Source organism: Sturnira hondurensis, unplaced genomic scaffold, assembly GCF_014824575.4.
Source record: "Sturnira hondurensis isolate 20B ecotype Veracruz unplaced genomic scaffold, ASM1482457v3 Scaffold0004136, whole genome shotgun sequence".
Taxonomy (NCBI): Eukaryota; Metazoa; Chordata; class Mammalia; order Chiroptera; family Phyllostomidae; genus Sturnira; species Sturnira hondurensis.
In genome coordinates, this window is record NW_028076767.1 from 37,686,183 (window position 1) to 37,705,067 (window position 18,885).

The 18,885-nt window shown below is 35.5% G+C and overlaps 1 protein-coding gene across 1 annotated transcript in view; it reads left to right on the top strand.

The window, feature by feature from the left end:
• The window catches only part of TTN (titin), a 274,055-nt gene that overhangs the window by 155,768 nt on the left and 99,402 nt on the right, over window positions 1-18,885 (top strand). The window contains exons 169-191 of the mRNA XM_037044363.1: window positions 1,095-1,175; window positions 2,101-2,175; window positions 2,762-2,848; window positions 3,286-3,348; window positions 3,685-3,774; window positions 5,818-5,868; window positions 6,469-6,870; window positions 7,034-7,312; window positions 7,558-7,833; window positions 7,967-8,106; window positions 8,441-8,567; window positions 8,660-8,923; window positions 9,216-9,482; window positions 9,624-9,887; window positions 9,976-10,115; window positions 10,281-10,407; window positions 10,532-10,798; window positions 10,903-11,169; window positions 11,994-12,260; window positions 12,351-12,490; window positions 12,924-13,050; window positions 13,826-13,968; window positions 18,288-18,411. Coding sequence (XP_036900258.1) covers window positions 1,095-1,175; window positions 2,101-2,175; window positions 2,762-2,848; window positions 3,286-3,348; window positions 3,685-3,774; window positions 5,818-5,868; window positions 6,469-6,870; window positions 7,034-7,312; window positions 7,558-7,833; window positions 7,967-8,106; window positions 8,441-8,567; window positions 8,660-8,923; window positions 9,216-9,482; window positions 9,624-9,887; window positions 9,976-10,115; window positions 10,281-10,407; window positions 10,532-10,798; window positions 10,903-11,169; window positions 11,994-12,260; window positions 12,351-12,490; window positions 12,924-13,050; window positions 13,826-13,968; window positions 18,288-18,411 — 4,068 coding nt within the window. The remainder of the gene's footprint in view (window positions 1-1,094; window positions 1,176-2,100; window positions 2,176-2,761; window positions 2,849-3,285; window positions 3,349-3,684; window positions 3,775-5,817; window positions 5,869-6,468; window positions 6,871-7,033; window positions 7,313-7,557; window positions 7,834-7,966; window positions 8,107-8,440; window positions 8,568-8,659; window positions 8,924-9,215; window positions 9,483-9,623; window positions 9,888-9,975; window positions 10,116-10,280; window positions 10,408-10,531; window positions 10,799-10,902; window positions 11,170-11,993; window positions 12,261-12,350; window positions 12,491-12,923; window positions 13,051-13,825; window positions 13,969-18,287; window positions 18,412-18,885) is intronic.

Sequence of the window (18,885 nt, forward strand, 5' to 3'; positions counted from 1 at the left end):
GAAATTCAGATTGCATGTGAGTCAACAAATACAATGTTACATGATACAAGTAATATTTTCAATTAAATTTTTTAATCAACATCAATCGAGAGGGAAATGGTTCAATGATTATGAAGTATATCTTTTTTACTTCAGTTCCAGTCCATGAGGGCTATAGTAGTATAAGCAGGCTGCTCTGTATAATAACAGCATATACCATGCTTGATATTCACTAAAGATGCAAGAAGGAATTAATTTAGAATTTCTTGGGTTTCTTTTAGTCTAAATTCAAGAATATTTTCTTTTGTGTGTGTGTGTGTGTATTCTTAGTTTATTTATTTTTTAAATTTATTTAATTATTTTTTGAGTACAGTTTTTTCTCTATTATTCCCACCCCATCCCACCCCCGTGCTCCCCCTCCTTCCCCCTGTGTTTCCCTCCTCCCTCCCATTTCCACCCTTCTTAGTTGTTGTCCATGTATCCTTTATATTTGTTCCTCTCAAGAATATTTTCTTATTCATTAAAAATAAGTTCCAACACCAGCTTTCAAATTGTAGAGGTCGATAATTTTAAGTTAGTGTTATTTCACAAAGGAAACCTTAAGAAAAGATACTTCCGTTAATAGAATAAAATAATGGCCCTTTCCCAACATCAAGGTCAGATTCCTTGGCTTCCTTTTCTCGTCGCTGGAGAAGACTGAATGATAACAATAATGCCTACCAGTATCATTCTGAAGTAATCCGTGGTTAGGGAGAGACCAGTGTAGGTTTGGGCAATCTATAATTGTAGATCGAGGCAAAGATGCTGTCAAAAACGTTGTATCTGATGAAAAATTTTTAGAGTTAATATAGAACAACATATTCTGTACAGTCATTTAAGATGAATATATTTTCCTACAGTTAATGGAATCAAATTTCATCCCAAAGTTATATAGATGTTTCAGAGGAAATGACTTGAAGTATAATTTTTGCTTTTAAGTACTGTGATATTTACATGTGACAAAAATTATTGCTTATGCACTGTATATAGTTAACTAGTTCTGAAAGAGACATTTATTATTGCAATTTAGTTTTTGTATGAATTCACTTCAAAATTTGAAATCCTATTCTTTCAAGTGCCTGAAGCTGAAAAGAAAGTTCGCAAATTACTCCCTGAACCTAAACCTCAACCGAAGGAAGAAGTTGTTCTCAAGAGCGGTATAGTATTTTTCAACCATTGTTTAGATGTAACTATACAAAAAACACACTTGAAAGCTTACAGAATGTGTCTCTCCTTTGATTCTTTTAATTCAATTCCACTTATCAAAATTTATTTATAGTGGCATTAAAAATTAAAGTTATAATTCCCCCACCTCTTTTTTACAAGACAAATTTTGTGTTCAGAGCATTTTGAAATTTACTTAATAGATATAACTAAATTGATATTATTCTACACTAATAGCAATGACCATAGCTGTCATTTTCATGATAGAATTATGTAGAATTATGTAGAATTAAAAATATACTAAACCTATTGCTCTAAATTACACTAAACTAGTTAAGTCTAAATTCTGTGTTCATTTTTAAAGTATGACACAGGATCACCAGAACTAACAAAAAACATTTTAAAAATATTGAACACTTCTTTCTTGTGTTTTATCTTTGTAATATTTTATACTCATACCACATTAAAAATTGGAAGCAAGATATTCAAATGAAGAATCAAGTTCTAATTTTTTCTTCACATGGAATTACTGATCTCTAGGCTACATTTCTTTAGATATCTCTATTTCAGAAAATTTTATACTTATTTAAATACTCATTAAATTACAACATAAATTATGGTTAGAATTTGTTGTTACTCAAATTATTTATTTTGTATTTGAGTCATTACTGCCACAGACTTGTCTCTGAATAGACTATTGCTATAGGTATCAGGTGACTGAGTGCTCTTCTAAATTAACATTAATGGCCTTAATTTTAAAGACAACATTTTTAGTGTAAATGCTAATTTCCCAGTGCACTAGGTCAGGTTGCATGCTTGTTACTTTCTTTGCTTTGTACACTATTTGTGTTTGTCAAATGTATTCAACGTCTTCATTTGTTTGTCTCACTTTACATATAAACATTTTTGTCTTTCAAGTTCTGAGAAAGAGACCTGAAGAAGAAGAACCTAAAGTAGAACCTAAAAAATTAGAAAAAATCAAAAAACCTACAGGTAGGAATCTCAGTTACAACTTATGAAATTATCTTTTAACAAATGGACAGGTAACGAAAGATTTATCTAGCAAAAATAAGTTTAGTTAACTATAAATATAACTTCATATTTCATCTATGTTTTCCAATGTCTGCTTTCTGTTGAAATACTTTTATAGTAATTTTCAAATCCTTTCATGTATTTACCTGCACTTCATTATTATTACTTTGCCACTTAGGTTCTTTTCCGTAGAAATGACTGTAAAATAATCAGGTTAGCTGCAGGTGTCAGCAAGTGTTTCATAAAATTTAGGGGCTTTTAAGTGGGTTTGCTATTATTATTAGCCTATTACCAAAGGGTTATTTATTGGTTTTTATTATGAAAGATATTTGGAAAGGGCTGGCGAATGGGGTTGGGAGAGAAGTGAATGGAATAAGGAAAAGAAAAATTAGGACAGAGTCAAGAAAAAACATAGAAATTAATTGATAGAATACAGGTTTTTTAAGAAGCCTATCAACTGACTTTTAAAAAACAGTTTAATTATTTCATATCAGTTGATTTCAAAATAAATAACACTAGAAAATAATCTTATTATCTGAAACACCAGAACCACCTCCAAAAGCTGTTGAACAGGTTGAAGCACCTCCAGCTACTGATACAAAAGTGGAAAGAAAAATTCCTGAACCAGCAAAAGGTACAAACCTACTGGCACTTTCTTGGTTGTTTCTAAAAACCAAATATGCACCATTTAAAATATCGTTACACTGGCATTAAGACTTGAACATGTGACCTTAATCTGGTCGGCTTAATTGTCTTTATCATTTCACTCTCACATACAATTGGTTAGTGATCACCCATTTGTTAAATAAGTTACTAAGTTTTAAATACTAGGAAAAAATATATTTATGGTCAGTGAGATGAATTATAATATTAGAACCAATATAACTCCCTTACTGTATTTTCCAAATGTTTTGTTTAAAAAGCAAATAAATTTAGATCAAACACTTGATTTGGTGTCTACATGTTTAAATTTTAACATATGCTAAGATATGTCTGCTTAATTTGGGTTTGACATTGTGAAAAACTTCAGAAATACTGCGATGACCTGCTTATTACTGTGCATTATTTCAGTGCCTGAAATAAAGCCAGCAATACCGCTCCCTGGACCTGAACCGAAACCAAAGCCTGAACCAGGTGAGCAAGATTATCCTCAGTGTCAACACATATTCCTTTGTGCTTTACACAAATGATGTGCACTTTGTAAGAAAGGTCAGCATGCACCAAATGATTTCTAATGTCACAATATATTATTATATTTTATTTAATATATAATATATTGACTATATTAGAAAATATAGAATATACTATTGTATTATATATAGATTATGTTACAGTTAGAATATATTATTCTCTGAAAAACTAGTTATTTGAAGACTTTTAAAGTTATATCAGAAGAGGCAAATATGCCATCAAAATAGGTTTTAGGGCGTGACAACCGTGTACATTAATGCAATGGACATCTGTCTACAGAAGTGAAGACAATCAAACCACCCCCCACGGAGCCTGCTCCCACTCCTATCACCGCCCCCGTGACAGTACCAGTAGTCGGAAAGAAAGCAGGTATTTATTCTGTAGCTTTCTGGTTGGTTGGTCATTTTGATGGTTTAGTAAAAGCATTCGCACTTGAATTAAATTTAAGCCCCCATTATGTTGAAACTGCGGTGTCTTTTCGACTGCTGGGAGTTATAAAGTTCTTGATGAAATTTCTTTCATCTGATATCCTTTACCCATCTAATCTCTCGCGTGATGGGTGCATATTGCGTTTGATTGGATTGTATGTTCTTGTGACGCACCATTTTCTTGTACGCTTTTGAGATGAAGTAATGACTGTGTTCAAGGCTGATGAAAACTACGGAGACAGACCCTCTCTAAGGACATGCACACAGGAATCCCGTGGGCCTTCAGATTTCCCATGTGCCTTGTAGGAACCATTTCTTACTTTTTAAAAAGACTTCCCATTGGGAAAATTAAAGAGTTCTGGAAATGGATAGTGTCGTTGGTTGCATAACATTGTGAATATACTTCATGCAACTGAATGGCACACTTAAAAATGATTAAAATGGTAAATTTTATGGTAGATATATTTTACCACAATTTAAAAACAAAAGACTGCATAGTTCAGTCTTTGAATCTATATGAGAATTTAGGTCANTTTTTAAAGACTTCCCATTGGGAAAATTAAAGAGTTCTGGAAATGGATAGTGTCGTTGGTTGCATAACATTGTGAATATACTTCATGCAACTGAATGGCACACTTAAAAATGATTAAAATGGTAAATTTTATGGTAGATATATTTTACCACAATTTAAAAACAAAAGACTGCATAGTTCAGTCTTTGAATCTATATGAGAATTTAGGTCAGTAATAATTTTCTTAAATGTACTAAGTGGTATGATTTTCTCAGGTAGATACTTAAGGCATTTTTAGTTCATTACTTAGGTGATAATTTCAAAACCAAAAATGATTTGATGTGCTTTGATCACTGATAAGTACACATTTTATTAATTTGATCCTTGGCTACTTACACTCCTTAAATTTTACTTTTCTAGTTTGTAAAATCAGATAAGTAATTATATTTGCCCTGTTGGATTACTGAGAACATTAAGTAAATATATGTGAAACGCTTAGCATACTGCCTGGTATATAGTAAGCACCATAGAAATATTTGGATTTTCATTGTGTTTCCTGACATGAGACAATATGTTATATTCTTTGTCTGCGGCATAATTTTAATGTTTACATTAATATACTTTGTCACTGATATTTATGATTTGGGCATTATTCTTACTTTGACATTTTTATAATTTCAATGTGATACCTTTTATTAGTTCAGGAAAAGATGAGAACTGCCATTGAGTCCATTAATTTTGTGTAAAAAATAAGCTTTTCTCCCATTCCCAGGGGATGAAGCTAGAAAACTGGTTCTACAGTTTACACTGCCCCTGCATTAACCATTGAATTGGACTCCAGATGGAACTCCCTTGCTTCTGCCATAGTTTGTTCGTTCCATTGAGAGAAATCACCAAAGGCATCGTGCAGATTTAGCATGGGGAGCCTTTCCGTCTCTGTAGTCTTGCCTGGACTTGTCTGCCCAATTTCAAAAAGAAAGGTTTTGGGTACCTTCTGGGCCATTTCTCTCTTTTTTTTTTTTTGGCACTGATTCCTTGTTGATAAAAACATATCCTTGGTTCACAGTTCATAGTTCAATATGTAAATAAACATTAAATATTGTGCATAGGTAGGTACGGCTAAAACTCTTCCTCACAAGGCAAGAGTAAGCCTTCCAGAAATGGAGGAAGAATGAAGGCACTTGCTGAAAATAACTTTTTAAAAATAATTTTATAACAATAAAATATTGTTCAATTCATCCTAAATATGTTGGTGATTTAGCTTAGTCACATTATTTTCAGAATATGCCTTCTTAGAAATATCAAAAATATCTATTAGAAATGTCTATTATTCATAGAAGTCATGTAAATAAAACCAATTACTTTTTATATATTAGTATTTATAGTAAAGAGCATGATTCACTTTATATGATTTACTAAGTACAAAATAAGTTTGAGAATTGCTTAAATGCTAAGTTCTGTTTTTTAATGCAGAAGCCAAAACACCTAAAGAGGAGGCTGCCAAGCCGAAAGGTCCCATTAAAGGTAGGATTCAATTCCCTGTCCCTGAATTGTAACCTTTCACTTTAGGAAACTTTACATTCAGAGGTAACTTCATATTCAAGGAGGAAAGAATTTTTGAAATTTATCACAATCTTTCCTATTCCTAATTGATCCTACTCAGTTAGTATGTCTTCTGATATTTTAAGCAATACATCTCTAATATTATTCAAGTGGGTTATATATAATATATATTATATTATATTATGCTATATTATATATGTTATATATATATCTCCAACTATAGTTTAGAATAATAAACCTTATATATTCTGAGTTTCAGTTCTTCATGTACATGGTATTTGTACATGACAGATAAAATAATTAGACATTAATCAGGACATTTGGGCTTAAAACTTGAGAAAATGAAGAGCATTTATTATTCATTGATTCCTTATGCTGTCTCATATTCCTGTCTGGAAGAAGACAGCATAAATTTAATTAAGCTTTCAATTACCTCGTCTTTAATTTTACGTTCTTATCTTCTAGTTGCTCTGTCACTGGTTTTAGCCAGCAGCAGCCAAGTATGCACTTTCTGATCCTTCTGGAAGTACCAAATCAACTGTTAATTTTATTTTGAATTAGGTGTCGCCAAAAAGACTCCTTCACCAATAGAAGCTGAAAGGAAAAAGTTACGACCAGGAAGTGGTGGGGAGAAACCTCCTGATGAAGCCCCATTCACCTACCAGCTGAAGGCTGTGCCACTCAAGTTTGTAAAAGAAATCAAAGACATCGTCTTGACCGAAGCAGAGTCAGTTGGCTCTTCTGCAATCTTTGAATGTTTAGTCTCCCCCTCCACTGCAGTTACAACCTGGATGAAAGATGGTAGCAGTATCCGGGAGAGCCCAAAGCATAGATTCATTGCAGATGGTAAAGACAGAAAGCTGCATATCATTGATGTTCAACTTTCTGATGCTGGCGAATACACCTGTGTTTTACGCTTGGGAAATAAAGAAAAGACCTCCACAGCTAAGCTGATTGTAGAAGGTAATTTCCAGTCTTCAGAATATGGTCCATATTCAACTTCAGTAGAGTAAACCTCAGCAGCAACTTTTATTGTAATTTTAGAGAAAACCTCTTATTTCTAAGTTTTTATTTCATTGAAAACATTGCATAGAGTGAAAAAAGTCTTTGCTGAAATTCTTCACAGAGCTTCCTGTGCGTTTTGTAAAAACACTCGAAGAGGAAGTCACAGTGGTCAAAGGACAGCCATTGTACTTGAGCTGCGAGTTAAACAAAGAACGCGATGTGGTCTGGAGGAAGGATGGGAAGATTGTGGTAGAGAAACCGGGCAAAATTGTGCCGGGGGTCATTGGCTTGATGCGGGCCCTGACTATCAACGATGCCGATGACTTTGATGCTGGGACCTACACCGTTACTGTGGAAAATGCCAACAACCTGGAATGTTCATCCTGCGTAAAAGTAGTAGGTTAGTGCTTCGCTGGGAAGTTTTGTTCTGCTCATTATACTAAGAAAATAAAAGAGCAAATATCACTTTCCAGTGTCAGAGTATCTGCTGTCTTGCCCCTTATCAGAGATGGGGGATATCAGCATCTCATAGCAGATGAATTAGGTCTAACTTTAAGAATATTTTTTCTGTTTCTGAAATTGACTAAGGAAGTTATTTATATTATTTGCTCAGGTCATTATTTTTCTGACCTCATTTTCCTGCAGAAATCATTCGAGACTGGCTGGTGAAACCCATCCGAGATCAGCATGTGAAACCCAAGGGGACAGCTGTTTTCACCTGTCATATAGCAAGGGACACTCCAAATATTAAGTGGTTTAAAGGATATGATGAAATCCCTTGGGAACCGAATGACAAGACTGAGATAGTGAAAGAGGGAAATTATATGCACCTCAAAATTAAGAACGCTGTGCCAGAAGATATTGATGAATATGCAGTGGAGATTGAAGGGAAGAGATACCCGGCAAAGCTGACCCTTGGAGGTACAAAAATCTTACCTTTTATTTTAAAAGATAAGTTTTATGTGTGCAAATAACACACCCCCAAAAAAACATGAAAGGAAAGTATCGTTAGACTGTTTAATACATCATGGTATTTCATCCCTGACCCGAACAGAACGTGAGGTCGAATTGCTTAAACCAATAGAGGATGTTACCATTTATGAGAAAGAAAGTGCCAGCTTTGATGCGGAAATCTCAGAGGAAGACATTCCTGGACAATGGAAACTGAAGGGAGAACTGCTAAGGCCCTCACCTGTGAGTAGTTTTCCGTTTTAGGGTGTTAGTCATATAAAATAACTACTCCCTATAATCAGGCTTGACATTCAGATTTGGTTCAGTAATGATAGAGTTACTTCAGGCTTTTTAAGTTTCAAAAAGGGGAAGAGATTCGGTGCACTCTTTGGAGACCATTCAGACATTTTTTAAAATTTCACAATAAAAAAAAATAAAAAAATAAAAATTTCACAGTAAGACATTTTTACTTTCATTAGTAGTAATTTTTAAAACTCTGTAGGAATCTATATCTGAAACATTTCTTCTGTAGGGAATTTATCTCAGTTAAATGCTAACTAAAACTATTGTTTTTCAGACTTGTGAAATCAAAGCAGAGGGTGGGAAACGCTTCCTAACTCTGCACAAAGTGAAGCTGGACCAAGCTGGAGAAGTCCTGTACCAGGCACTTAATGCCGTTACAACTGCCATTCTGACCGTGAAAGGTATGGGCTTTTAGAACCCGAGGGGTGAACTCAACTTCATTTCATGGTGCTCTGCATTCTGAGAAACCTCATTCTTATTGTTTGGTTTTCAGAAATCGAACTTGACTTTGCTGTGCCCCTGAAGGATGTTACTGTTCCAGAAAAGCGACAGGCTCGGTTTGAATGTGTCCTCACTCGAGAGGCAAATGTCATATGGTCTAAAGGACCCGATATCATCAAGTCCTCTGACAAGTTTGACATCATCGTTGATGGAAAGAAACACATTCTTGTTATCAATGACTCTCAATTTGATGACGAAGGGGTCTATACCGCTGAGGTGGAAGGCAAGAAGACCTCGGCACAATTATTTGTTACAGGTACGAGTTGATGAGATCTGACTGCAATACCTCATATTTAGGCACACCAATACATGACTTTAAAGATCGCACACCAAGTTCTAATAACTGTAAGTGACCATCAGCACCCTACTTTACTTTCACATTGCTACTGAACAGTCGCCCCGACTTTTTTCAAAACAAAAGGTAACTCCATTTGAAAAGATGAATAAGTAAGTGCCAGGTGAAATCCTTATTACCCAGGCAGATTAAAGTGGAATGTCTCTGAAGGTTAATTGTTTTTCTGAGCATATTATCCACGCTTTCATTGCAGGTGTAAGACTGAAATTCATATCACCTCTGGAAGATCAAACAGTAAAAGAAGGTGAAACGGCAACTTTTGTTTGTGAACTTTCTCATGAAAAAATGCATGTAGCCTGGTTCAAAAATGATGCCAAACTCCACACAAGCAGAACGGTGCTCATCTCATCTGAGGGCAAGACTCACAAATTGGAGATAAGAGAAGTAACATTGGATGACATATCCCAGATACGGGCTCAAGTAAAGGACCTGAAGTCCACAGCAAACCTAAAGGTCTTAGGTAAATGTGACTGACTATCACTAAACAGCCTGTCCTTAGACGTTGAGAGTGGGTAGTAGTTAATTCTTTTGCAACCTGTTAACTCTCCAATGAATGTCCATTTTCACATTCTTCTGATTATCTGCTGCATGGCTTTTACAGAGGCCGATCCCTACTTCACTGTGAAATTACATGACAAAACTGGTGTTGAAAAGGATGAGATTATTCTGAAGTGTGAAGTGAGCAAAGATGTGCCGGTGAAATGGTTCAAAGATGGTGAAGAGATTCTACCTTCACCCAAATACTCCATCAAGTCAGACGGCCTGCGCCGCATCTTAAAAATCAAAAAGGCAGAACTTAATGATAAAGGCGAATATATGTGTGATTGCGGCACAGACAAGACAAAAGCAAATGTTAATGTTGAGGGTGAGTTGCTCAAAACTTTTAAGTGTACCTTATCTGAATCTTCAGTTTACCTGTTCGGTCAGTCTAACAAAACTTGGTATCATTTCAGCTCGACTGATCAAAGTGGAAAAACCTCTGTATGGGGTAGAATTGTTTGTCGGTGAAACAGCTCGCTTTGAACTTGAGCTTTCTGAGCCAGATGTCCATGGCCAGTGGATGTTAAAAGGAGAGCCTTTAACTGCATCCCCTGTAAGTCAAGATGATCTGATCATACACAGGAGGGGGCTTGCTTGGTTGTTTAGGCTGAAAACAGATAACACTTCTGGTATAAATCCTCTTGATGACTTGCAGTATCAACCAGTTACGAAAATGATGTTTTTCTATTTCTTTCCCTCTAACTCTCACCCCAAACAGGACTGTGAAATCATTGAAGATGGGAAGAAGCACACTCTGGTCCTCTATAACTGCCAGCTGGATATGACAGGAGAGGTGTCCTTCCAGGCTGCCAATGCTAAATCTGCAGCCAACCTGAAAGTGAAAGGTATGTTCTGCCTGTCGGGCCACCTTTTGCATGTTGTTTCCAAGACTTCCCTGAGATCTGAAATTGACCAGGGGTCATAATGGAATCATCTGCTGGCTTCATCCACACCACCCCTCTCTTGCAGAACTGCCACTGATCTTCATCACACCTCTCAGTGACGTTAAAGTCTTCGAGAAAGATGAGGCGAAGTTTGAGTGTGAAGTATCCAGGGAGCCCAAAACCTTCCGTTGGCTGAAAGGAACCCAGGAAATCACAGGTGACGACAGATTCGAGCTTATAAAGGATGGCACTAAGCATTCAATGGTGATCAAATCAGCTGGTTTTGAAGATGAAGCAAAATACATATTTGAAGCTGAAGACAAGCACACTAGTGGCAAACTGATCATTGAAGGTAAATATTTTTATCAGACCACCTTCAATTTTTTTTCACTTTTATTTTTATATTTCCTCTTTAAAAGTCTGGAATTAATGAGCTTGGGGTGTTTTTCTCCATAGGAATCCGGCTCAAATTCCTCACTCCACTCAAGGACGTGACAGCCAAGGAGAGAGAAAGCGCTGTGTTTACTGTGGAACTGTCCCATGATAACATCCCAGTGAAGTGGTTCAAGAACGACCAGCGCCTGCACACCACCAAGTTGGTCTCAATGCACGATGAGGGGAAAACTCATTCGATCACATTCAAAAACCTCTCTCTTGATGATACCTCCCAAATTAAAGTAGAAGCTATGGGAATAAGTTCAGAAGCTAAACTCACTGTGCTTGGTAGGTGCTCTCTTTGGTTTAATTTTATTGCACTAAATTCAGCAGAAGTATGTGGAGTACCGGTTACTTAAAACTGTCTTCTGAGTGGTATATTGCAAGAAATTAACCCCTGTCCTTGAGAAACAGTTATATATGTTATCGAGATTATTTCTAAAATATTTTTCCTAGAAATACAAGGATTTAAGGTAATAAAGACTCAGGCTTACAAAATAGCCAGTTAAAATCAGAATTAAAACTCTCAATTCATTATTGAGTCCCATCATGTTTAAAAGGGAAATATGTATCTTCCTAGCTGCTTGCTGTATCAAATTCATTTTGTAAAAATGTTTTTGCAAATTTCTAATGAGAGAAAACACAGAACTTACATTAGTAAACCTCATTTTTTAGCCCCTTACTATCAAGCAGATATGAAGCCTAACATATATAGAAACTACTAAAGGCAAACTATTAATTGGCATTACAAAAAACTAATAATATGAATATGAAAGCATATAGGTAAACTACACCTAATAATAGATTTGCTAAGAAATTAGAAATTTAGCCAAATAATAAAGGAACACATAATTATATTTGACAGTAAATTTCAGTGTCGTTCAAACTACTGTTAATAAAAATACTTCAAAATAGCATACAGATAAGTTAGATCCTGATAAATCTCACATATGTGTTCCCTTTCTAACCTTTAGAAAATTTTGAACACAATAAATGAGTATAATTTGGTATAATTTTAACATATCCACAGAACTCTGAACTGCCTCTTGAACTTTTCAAGAGATTGTCATTTCCTTTAGTGCCTAATGAAAAGTCTTCTCTTTTACTTGCAGAGGGAGACCCATACTTTACAGGAAAACTTCAAGATTATACTGCCGTAGAGAAAGATGAAGTGATTCTACAGTGTGAAATTAGCAAAGCCGATGCCCCAGTAAAATGGTTTAAGGATGGACAGGAAATAAAGCCATCTAAAAATGCCGTTATTAAGGCAGATGGCAAGAAGCGTATGCTGATCCTAAAGAAAGCCTTGAAATCAGATATTGGACAGTACACCTGTGACTGTGGGACAGATAAGACCTCAGGAAAGCTTGACATCGAGGGTAAGGAAATTTCCATCAGTTTCACTCTCTAAGCTGTCCCAGTGATTTCTGCTAGAGGCTCATGATATGTGCTGACCTTCGCTTGTCTAGATCGAGAAATAAAACTGCTGCGCCCCCTGTACAGTGTGGAGGTGATAGAGACGGAGACAGCCCGCTTTGAAACTGAAATCTCTGAAGATGATATCCATGCCAACTGGAAACTCAAGGGAGAGGCACTACTCCAAACACCTGTAAGGCTATTTCTGAACTTGTCAACGCCTAGAGAAGCTGTGTGAAACAGAAAAGGACAGGAAAAACGTCAGAGTGCACACGGGGCATTTAAAGCATGACATTGAGTTCTCTGTCAGACTTAAAGCCACAGAGAGACATTAGGTCTATGAGTGGGCTCAGGCAGGCACACTTGCATTATTTTCATCCCAGCATAGTTGGTATAAGGTTGTAGATACTCAGTGGTGCTTCCAGGTAGTTCAGAATTATAGAGCTAAAATAAACAGGGCTTTCGTGGTGTGCCTGTACACTTTATTTCACAAAAAAGAGCTCAAAGTTATTAAAAGTCTCCACCCATTATTAGTAGCATTCTGTTAATTAAGATATCATATCCTCAGAAAAAAAATCCCAAGGAAAATTATTTCCTATGAAGCCTTTTTTTCTGGTTTGGTACAGGATTGTGAGATAAAGGAAGAAGGCAAAGTGCACTTCCTTATTTTGCACAATTGCCGCCTGGACCAGACTGGTGAGGTGGACTTCCAAGCTGCCAACGTTAAATCCAGTGCACATCTCCGAGTAAAACGTAAGTACGATGTGTTTCTGCTGAAAATTCAGTGCGCACTCTTGCAGAAAATGAAGGTGATATTAATTGGAATTATTTGATTCATTGGAAAGATTTTTAAAGTACAGAAACAGGCTTTCTTGTATTTACTTCTTGGATATCCTAATACACACCCATCATTGAACTCACCATTTGAACAAAAGAGAATTAAGCAAGTCAGATTTACCTATTTTGTAACCCTTTCATTCAAAGCAGACATACCTACAATTAGACTCTAACTCAGAAACGTAACCCTTGAAGACCACATTGTTCGAGAGCCTGTACCACTGCAGCACTATGAACAGTTGGCTGTGCAGGCATTTCAGACTCAAGAGGGAGAGGGCAGCACTTGGCTAACATTTTTGGAAAGTGCAAAGCATTTGATGGACATGGACAGGCTATGCGATTGAGGGGCCCTTGTCCTCCCCCAATCAGAGTCTTAGTTATTTTGGAAGCCACATACCTTATGTAGCCAGAGGAACTTGACGCCTGGCAGAGAGACAGATGCAGCACGGATTTCTCGCTGACCTTGTACAACAGCACGAACGGGCCCCTACAAATATCCACCCTCCGGCCACCAGCTCTCCCCTTCTCAGCACCACAGGGCCACGTTCACATGGGAGCTAAAGGAGTGGCCAGTCCTGTGGCTCTTTCCTTCTTGAAGAAAGCAAACACAAAGATGAATAACTGAGTCAGTATTTATTTCCTTGGAATTACAAAATGAGTAATCCAAAGCTGTTTCCTTCCTCTCGCAAAGCACGAGTAATTGGTCTTCTGAGGCCTCTGAAGGATGTCACAGTGACTGCAGGGGAAACGGCCACCTTTGACTGCGAGCTCTCTTATGAGGACATCCCAGTGGAATGGTATCTCAAAGGAAAGAAACTGGAGCCCAGCGACAAGGTAACAGGCAGGAGTGTGCTTGCCTTGTCTTGCTCTTACTTTTTCAGTCTGGTTTTCCATCTTCACTTGCATGTTTCTTGTTCTTTGCTCTTCATGTCCCTTCCCTTCCCTTTTCCTTTCTCTTTCCTGTTCTAGCCTGACTTCTGCTGAAATCAAAGCAGATTTTGTTGGGCTTAACCTTAGGATGTTTTTATTGCAATGGAAATTAAAATTAAAGTACAATCGGTTTTTCATTTTTTTAAAGAAAAGGCAAACACTCCTCAGTTATTAATGATAGAAAGGAGAAAAAAAGATCAAAAAGACTTTCTAAGTGGAGGCGCTGTAACAACAGTGTACATTAAGGTTTATGACAAATTCTGCTCCAGCTATCTGGTGGTCTGCCTGGAAGGGGATTAAGAGAGAAGGATTGAAATTCCATTTCAGGCAGTTGATCAAGTGGTTGAGATAACTTCTGAGCAGATTTGCTCTTTAAGCATTTCTCCAAAGCTATTTTTAACACTCAAGTGCTTTGAGCTATGCAAATTCTGGAATGCAAGCAGACTATTTAAAGTGCAATTGATGGTACCGAAAAGGAAGAAGGGCTCTTTGGCCATCCACATCTATGAACAAATATACTTTAAGAAATTTTAGGATATAACCAGCTCCCAGTGTTAACTTCTTTAGGCCTAAGATTTTATCCCCCAAACAAAGTGTGTATCTAAATTATCTTCACAATTCACCATTAATTTTGAATTATTGAAATTAAAAAATGGAAAATGTCCAGGAGAATCAAGCACAGGATGGTTCATTGTTCTATGTCAATTTTTTTTCAACATTTTAGGAATAATATCGAATGTGCCATCAAAGCCTCAATACAGATCAAACTTTTAAGACTTATAGGTACATAATTAACAAGGAATTCAGTTTAACGAAGAGCATAACTAATCAAAAAATATGTCAAGAGATGACTCCTCTCTTTTCAGTTATTTCTATGTGAGTGCATGAGGGTATAAAGGGCATGCCTGTTGTGTTTATAAAAGACATTAGCATTTCATAAATAAGTTTCATACTTTAGCCGTTGATATAATGTATAATTAAATATATTCCATGGTCGTACTTTTATATACTATAATGTTAATGTTTTAAAAAGAAGTAAGAATGGTAACCTATATGTGTGCACGCACATGGTATCATCATACTATTAAGGCTCACTTATGTAGTTGTATCATTCTTTAGGTTCAGTTCTAAAGCCCACCACTTGAGAGCTGTTTGCTGGGTTAAATCTTAGATTTAGATCCATGGCGAGTTTTTACAGCGTCTCTGGACATTTTCTCCTCTGTAAGAGGGGAACAAGTCTGTTCCTAGTGAGTTCTTATGTTAATAAGAACTTAATGTATGTAAAGCATTTAGAATAATATGTACATATAGCATGTATTCAAAATTTTTAGTCATTGCTGTTATCCTCATCACAAGAGTCCGAATTTTTTCAAAGTAAACAAAAAGAGCCACAAAGTTGGTTAATTATTAGAAGCAAATGCTTTTGAATGACTGTTCTAAAGTGAACAAAAAGCTCATGTCCTGCCTAAGTGATTAGAGAATAATTCAGTAACAGTCTTCTGAGAGGTAAAGTCTGCCTAATACACAGACAGTAATCACCAATTTTTTCCCTCTTTTTACCGAGGATAGGAAAAGCAACTATATGTTCAGATTTCAGCATGAAAATTAAGTAATATAAAATGAAGTATTCCTTAAGTGAGGTCTCCTAAATATTAAACTGGGAGATGGAGGCATCTCTACCTTCGAGTTTGCTTTCTTAAAATAATACATTTGTCCTGTTAAATGTGGTTTAATTGCCTTCACAGCTAAAGGCAAAGATTTGGTTGAGTTTTCAAGATCTTTTCTACATCTGTAAATTCATAATTTGAAAATAACCACACTGCTTAAGAACAAATGATATTATTCTTTTTGCTACTAAATATTTTTTGGTCAAATTAAGAGCTTTGTATTACAGGATCAGTCTCATTAGCTTTAATGTAAAAACCATGCTGTTTTAATTTAAAATGTAGACTCATAAAAATCTTATTCACGTTTCTTTTACTCAAACAAATATATATCTCCTATTGTCACTCAACATTTTTCTTGGGTTAGAGAGGATCATCTTACTATAATTCTATAGGGCCTCTGTGTCTCTTTTAGCACAGGAATTTTAATCCTTTACTTAGCCACCCAAAATACTTCAGCCTTTCACGAACTTGCTCTAATATGACTTAAATGTCTCTTTTTCAAAGAGACATTTAACTATTAAGTTTATTAAACATAAAGTATTAAGTCATAGAGTCACTTTATTACATTTTCCAAGTTTTGTTTAAAAGGTCTTTCAGCAGCAACGTACTGGCTACTGTCAGTGGGCTCCAGGCCTCCCAGCTGAACCCCACAAAAAGGCCAGCCTCTGAAAACCACACTCAACAAACAAAAACAACTTACTGGAAGAAGAAAATTCAAAGAAAAACATTTCAAAATGAGTTGTGGATTTTTTCCCTTTGTTTGTTTGGGCGTGTTTTGGCCATCACTCCAGGAAAGGACTGTTAAATCTTTAAATGGCCTTTGATAATTTTATATTTCAATGCTCACAACTCAGTCACAGTCATAATGTCTACTGTGTTATAGCCATATGATTCCATTGCAAAGTAACAATATTTTAAAAGGATAAAAATCTAACATTATCCTTACATAATCCAACACCAAATCTTCAACATTCATTTTATGGGTTTATTTTCATAACGTACCAGTTAGTTTTTCCTTTTTAAAAAACATAATCAAGGTGCATTGTATAGAGTGATTAATTGAGAACCACTGTATTCTGAGCCAACTTCTTGGTAAAAGAATTTTCTAGAGTACCTGCAGAAGAATTTGGATAAAACAGTGTGTTAATAAATAAGTTATATCTGTGGGTACACTGAAATTTGAGATACTTTTATGAATAGTCCTAAATCACACAGTCCAAAATTTATTTCCAAAATTAACATTGAAATATCGTTACAAAAATTATTTTTTCCAACTCAAGCACCATGTCCTTGAATAAATAGCTATGCTCCTCAAACACAGCCTAATTACTGCCTCTTATCTGTTTATTTTTCCTTATTATACTTTAGGCTTTTCTCAATTATTAAAGTAGTTGTATTAATAACCATGCCCAGCTCTTAAGGAAAAACCTTTAAATGAAACTTTATTCATGATTCTTTCCTTTACAACAGCATAATAAATAGTTGCATTAGCAAAAACTTTAAAATTATTCTTCACTCTAAGTGATCTCTTAAGCAATGCAGAATCAATCTGAATGACAGGACACACCACCTTGCGGATTTTAGACGCAGAACGAGAAGAGCTCCGATTGTCTCATCATTACTACTGGGAGGGCCTTGTCCCGTCGGCTTACCTTTAACTGTGCAAGCCACATGTATGGAGCCTAGTGAGCATCCAGTTCAAGGCTGTGTGTTCTTTCTGACAATTTATTTTCCAAATCCAATTTGAAGGGGTAGTCTGCAGGAAAATAAAACACTGGAATGATAAACTTACAACTAGAATTTATTATTTAAATATTAATATTAATGACAGGCTTTGTCTTGCTAGTCTTTCTCCTGTCACAGTGGTCTCCTGGTTTAACTATTTCTAAAGTTATTTCATCTATTTGTTCGTTGCAAACAAATTGTATGTGAACAATTGTAGCCCTGTCTGATACTGAATTTTCCCAATCCTGAGATGCAAATCCTTGCAAGGGAAGAACAATCAACATCTTTATTTGTATTTTTAAACAAAATTAGGAAGTTGTATAACTTATTTTAATCATAGGTTTAATTGGCTTACAAAATAATTTTAATTGCTAAAATAAATGGGAAAAAAGTTTGAACTTGTTGCATGGCAAACACCTTGCATTTACAACATAAGGTTCACTTTCCACTTACTGTATGCAACCAGTGTTTTTCCTTCTTTTCATGATGTAGCTTTTCCATCTTCCTTTATATATAGAAACCCAGTGGAAAAATAGAAGCAAATATGATACACATATGATAGGCTTTGCCTAGCCATTTCAACATAAATAACCACCCAGTAATAAGTAAGAGTACTTATAAAAGCCTAAAATTTACTTGAAGATTCCAAACTATCGATTTAAATCATTTTCAAATACATGCATGCTATATATATGATTATAAAACAACTTCAAAAGCACTATTTCAGACTTTTTGCCTAAATTAATTAAATGCACCTCTATATATTGGATTGCTGTTTCAAATATTATTAAACTACATGGTTTTTTGTTTGTTTGTTTTTCAAAAAACTAGGTGGTCACACGTTCAGAAGGAAAAGTTCATACACTTACACTGAGGGATGTAAAGTTAGAAGATGCTGGAGAAGTCCAACTAACAGCAAAAGATTTCAAAACTCAAGCCAACCTCTTTGTGAAAGGTAATTACAAGGCTTATTTTCTAAAACGTGTATAACGTAAAGGTCCATAAACAGTGCCGACTCTCAATTACCTTTAATCTTTATATGTTGAGTAGCATAGGTCATTAAAATTCACTAAACATTCAAAAGTCTATTTTTACTTTTTGGACTAACACAATAATTCACAGACTAATTTTTTTAAGTCAAAATTGAGTAACATAGGTGTTACTTCCTCTTCTTGTCCCCACTGCTTTTGTTGCATTCAATAAACAGCTGGAGGAAGAATTATTATCAAACTAGGTGGTGTCACTTTATTAACAAAGAGTTGGCTATTATTTTCTTGATGTTTTACTGTTTTAAAAATGCTTTTCCTCTGTATGTACAAATAATGATGAAATATCATTATTAGAGGAATGCATTCACATGGAATCAAATCTTACAAACCAACCTTAAAAATAGAAAAAGCTCTGGAGATACAAGAGAAAGTTGAGGAGG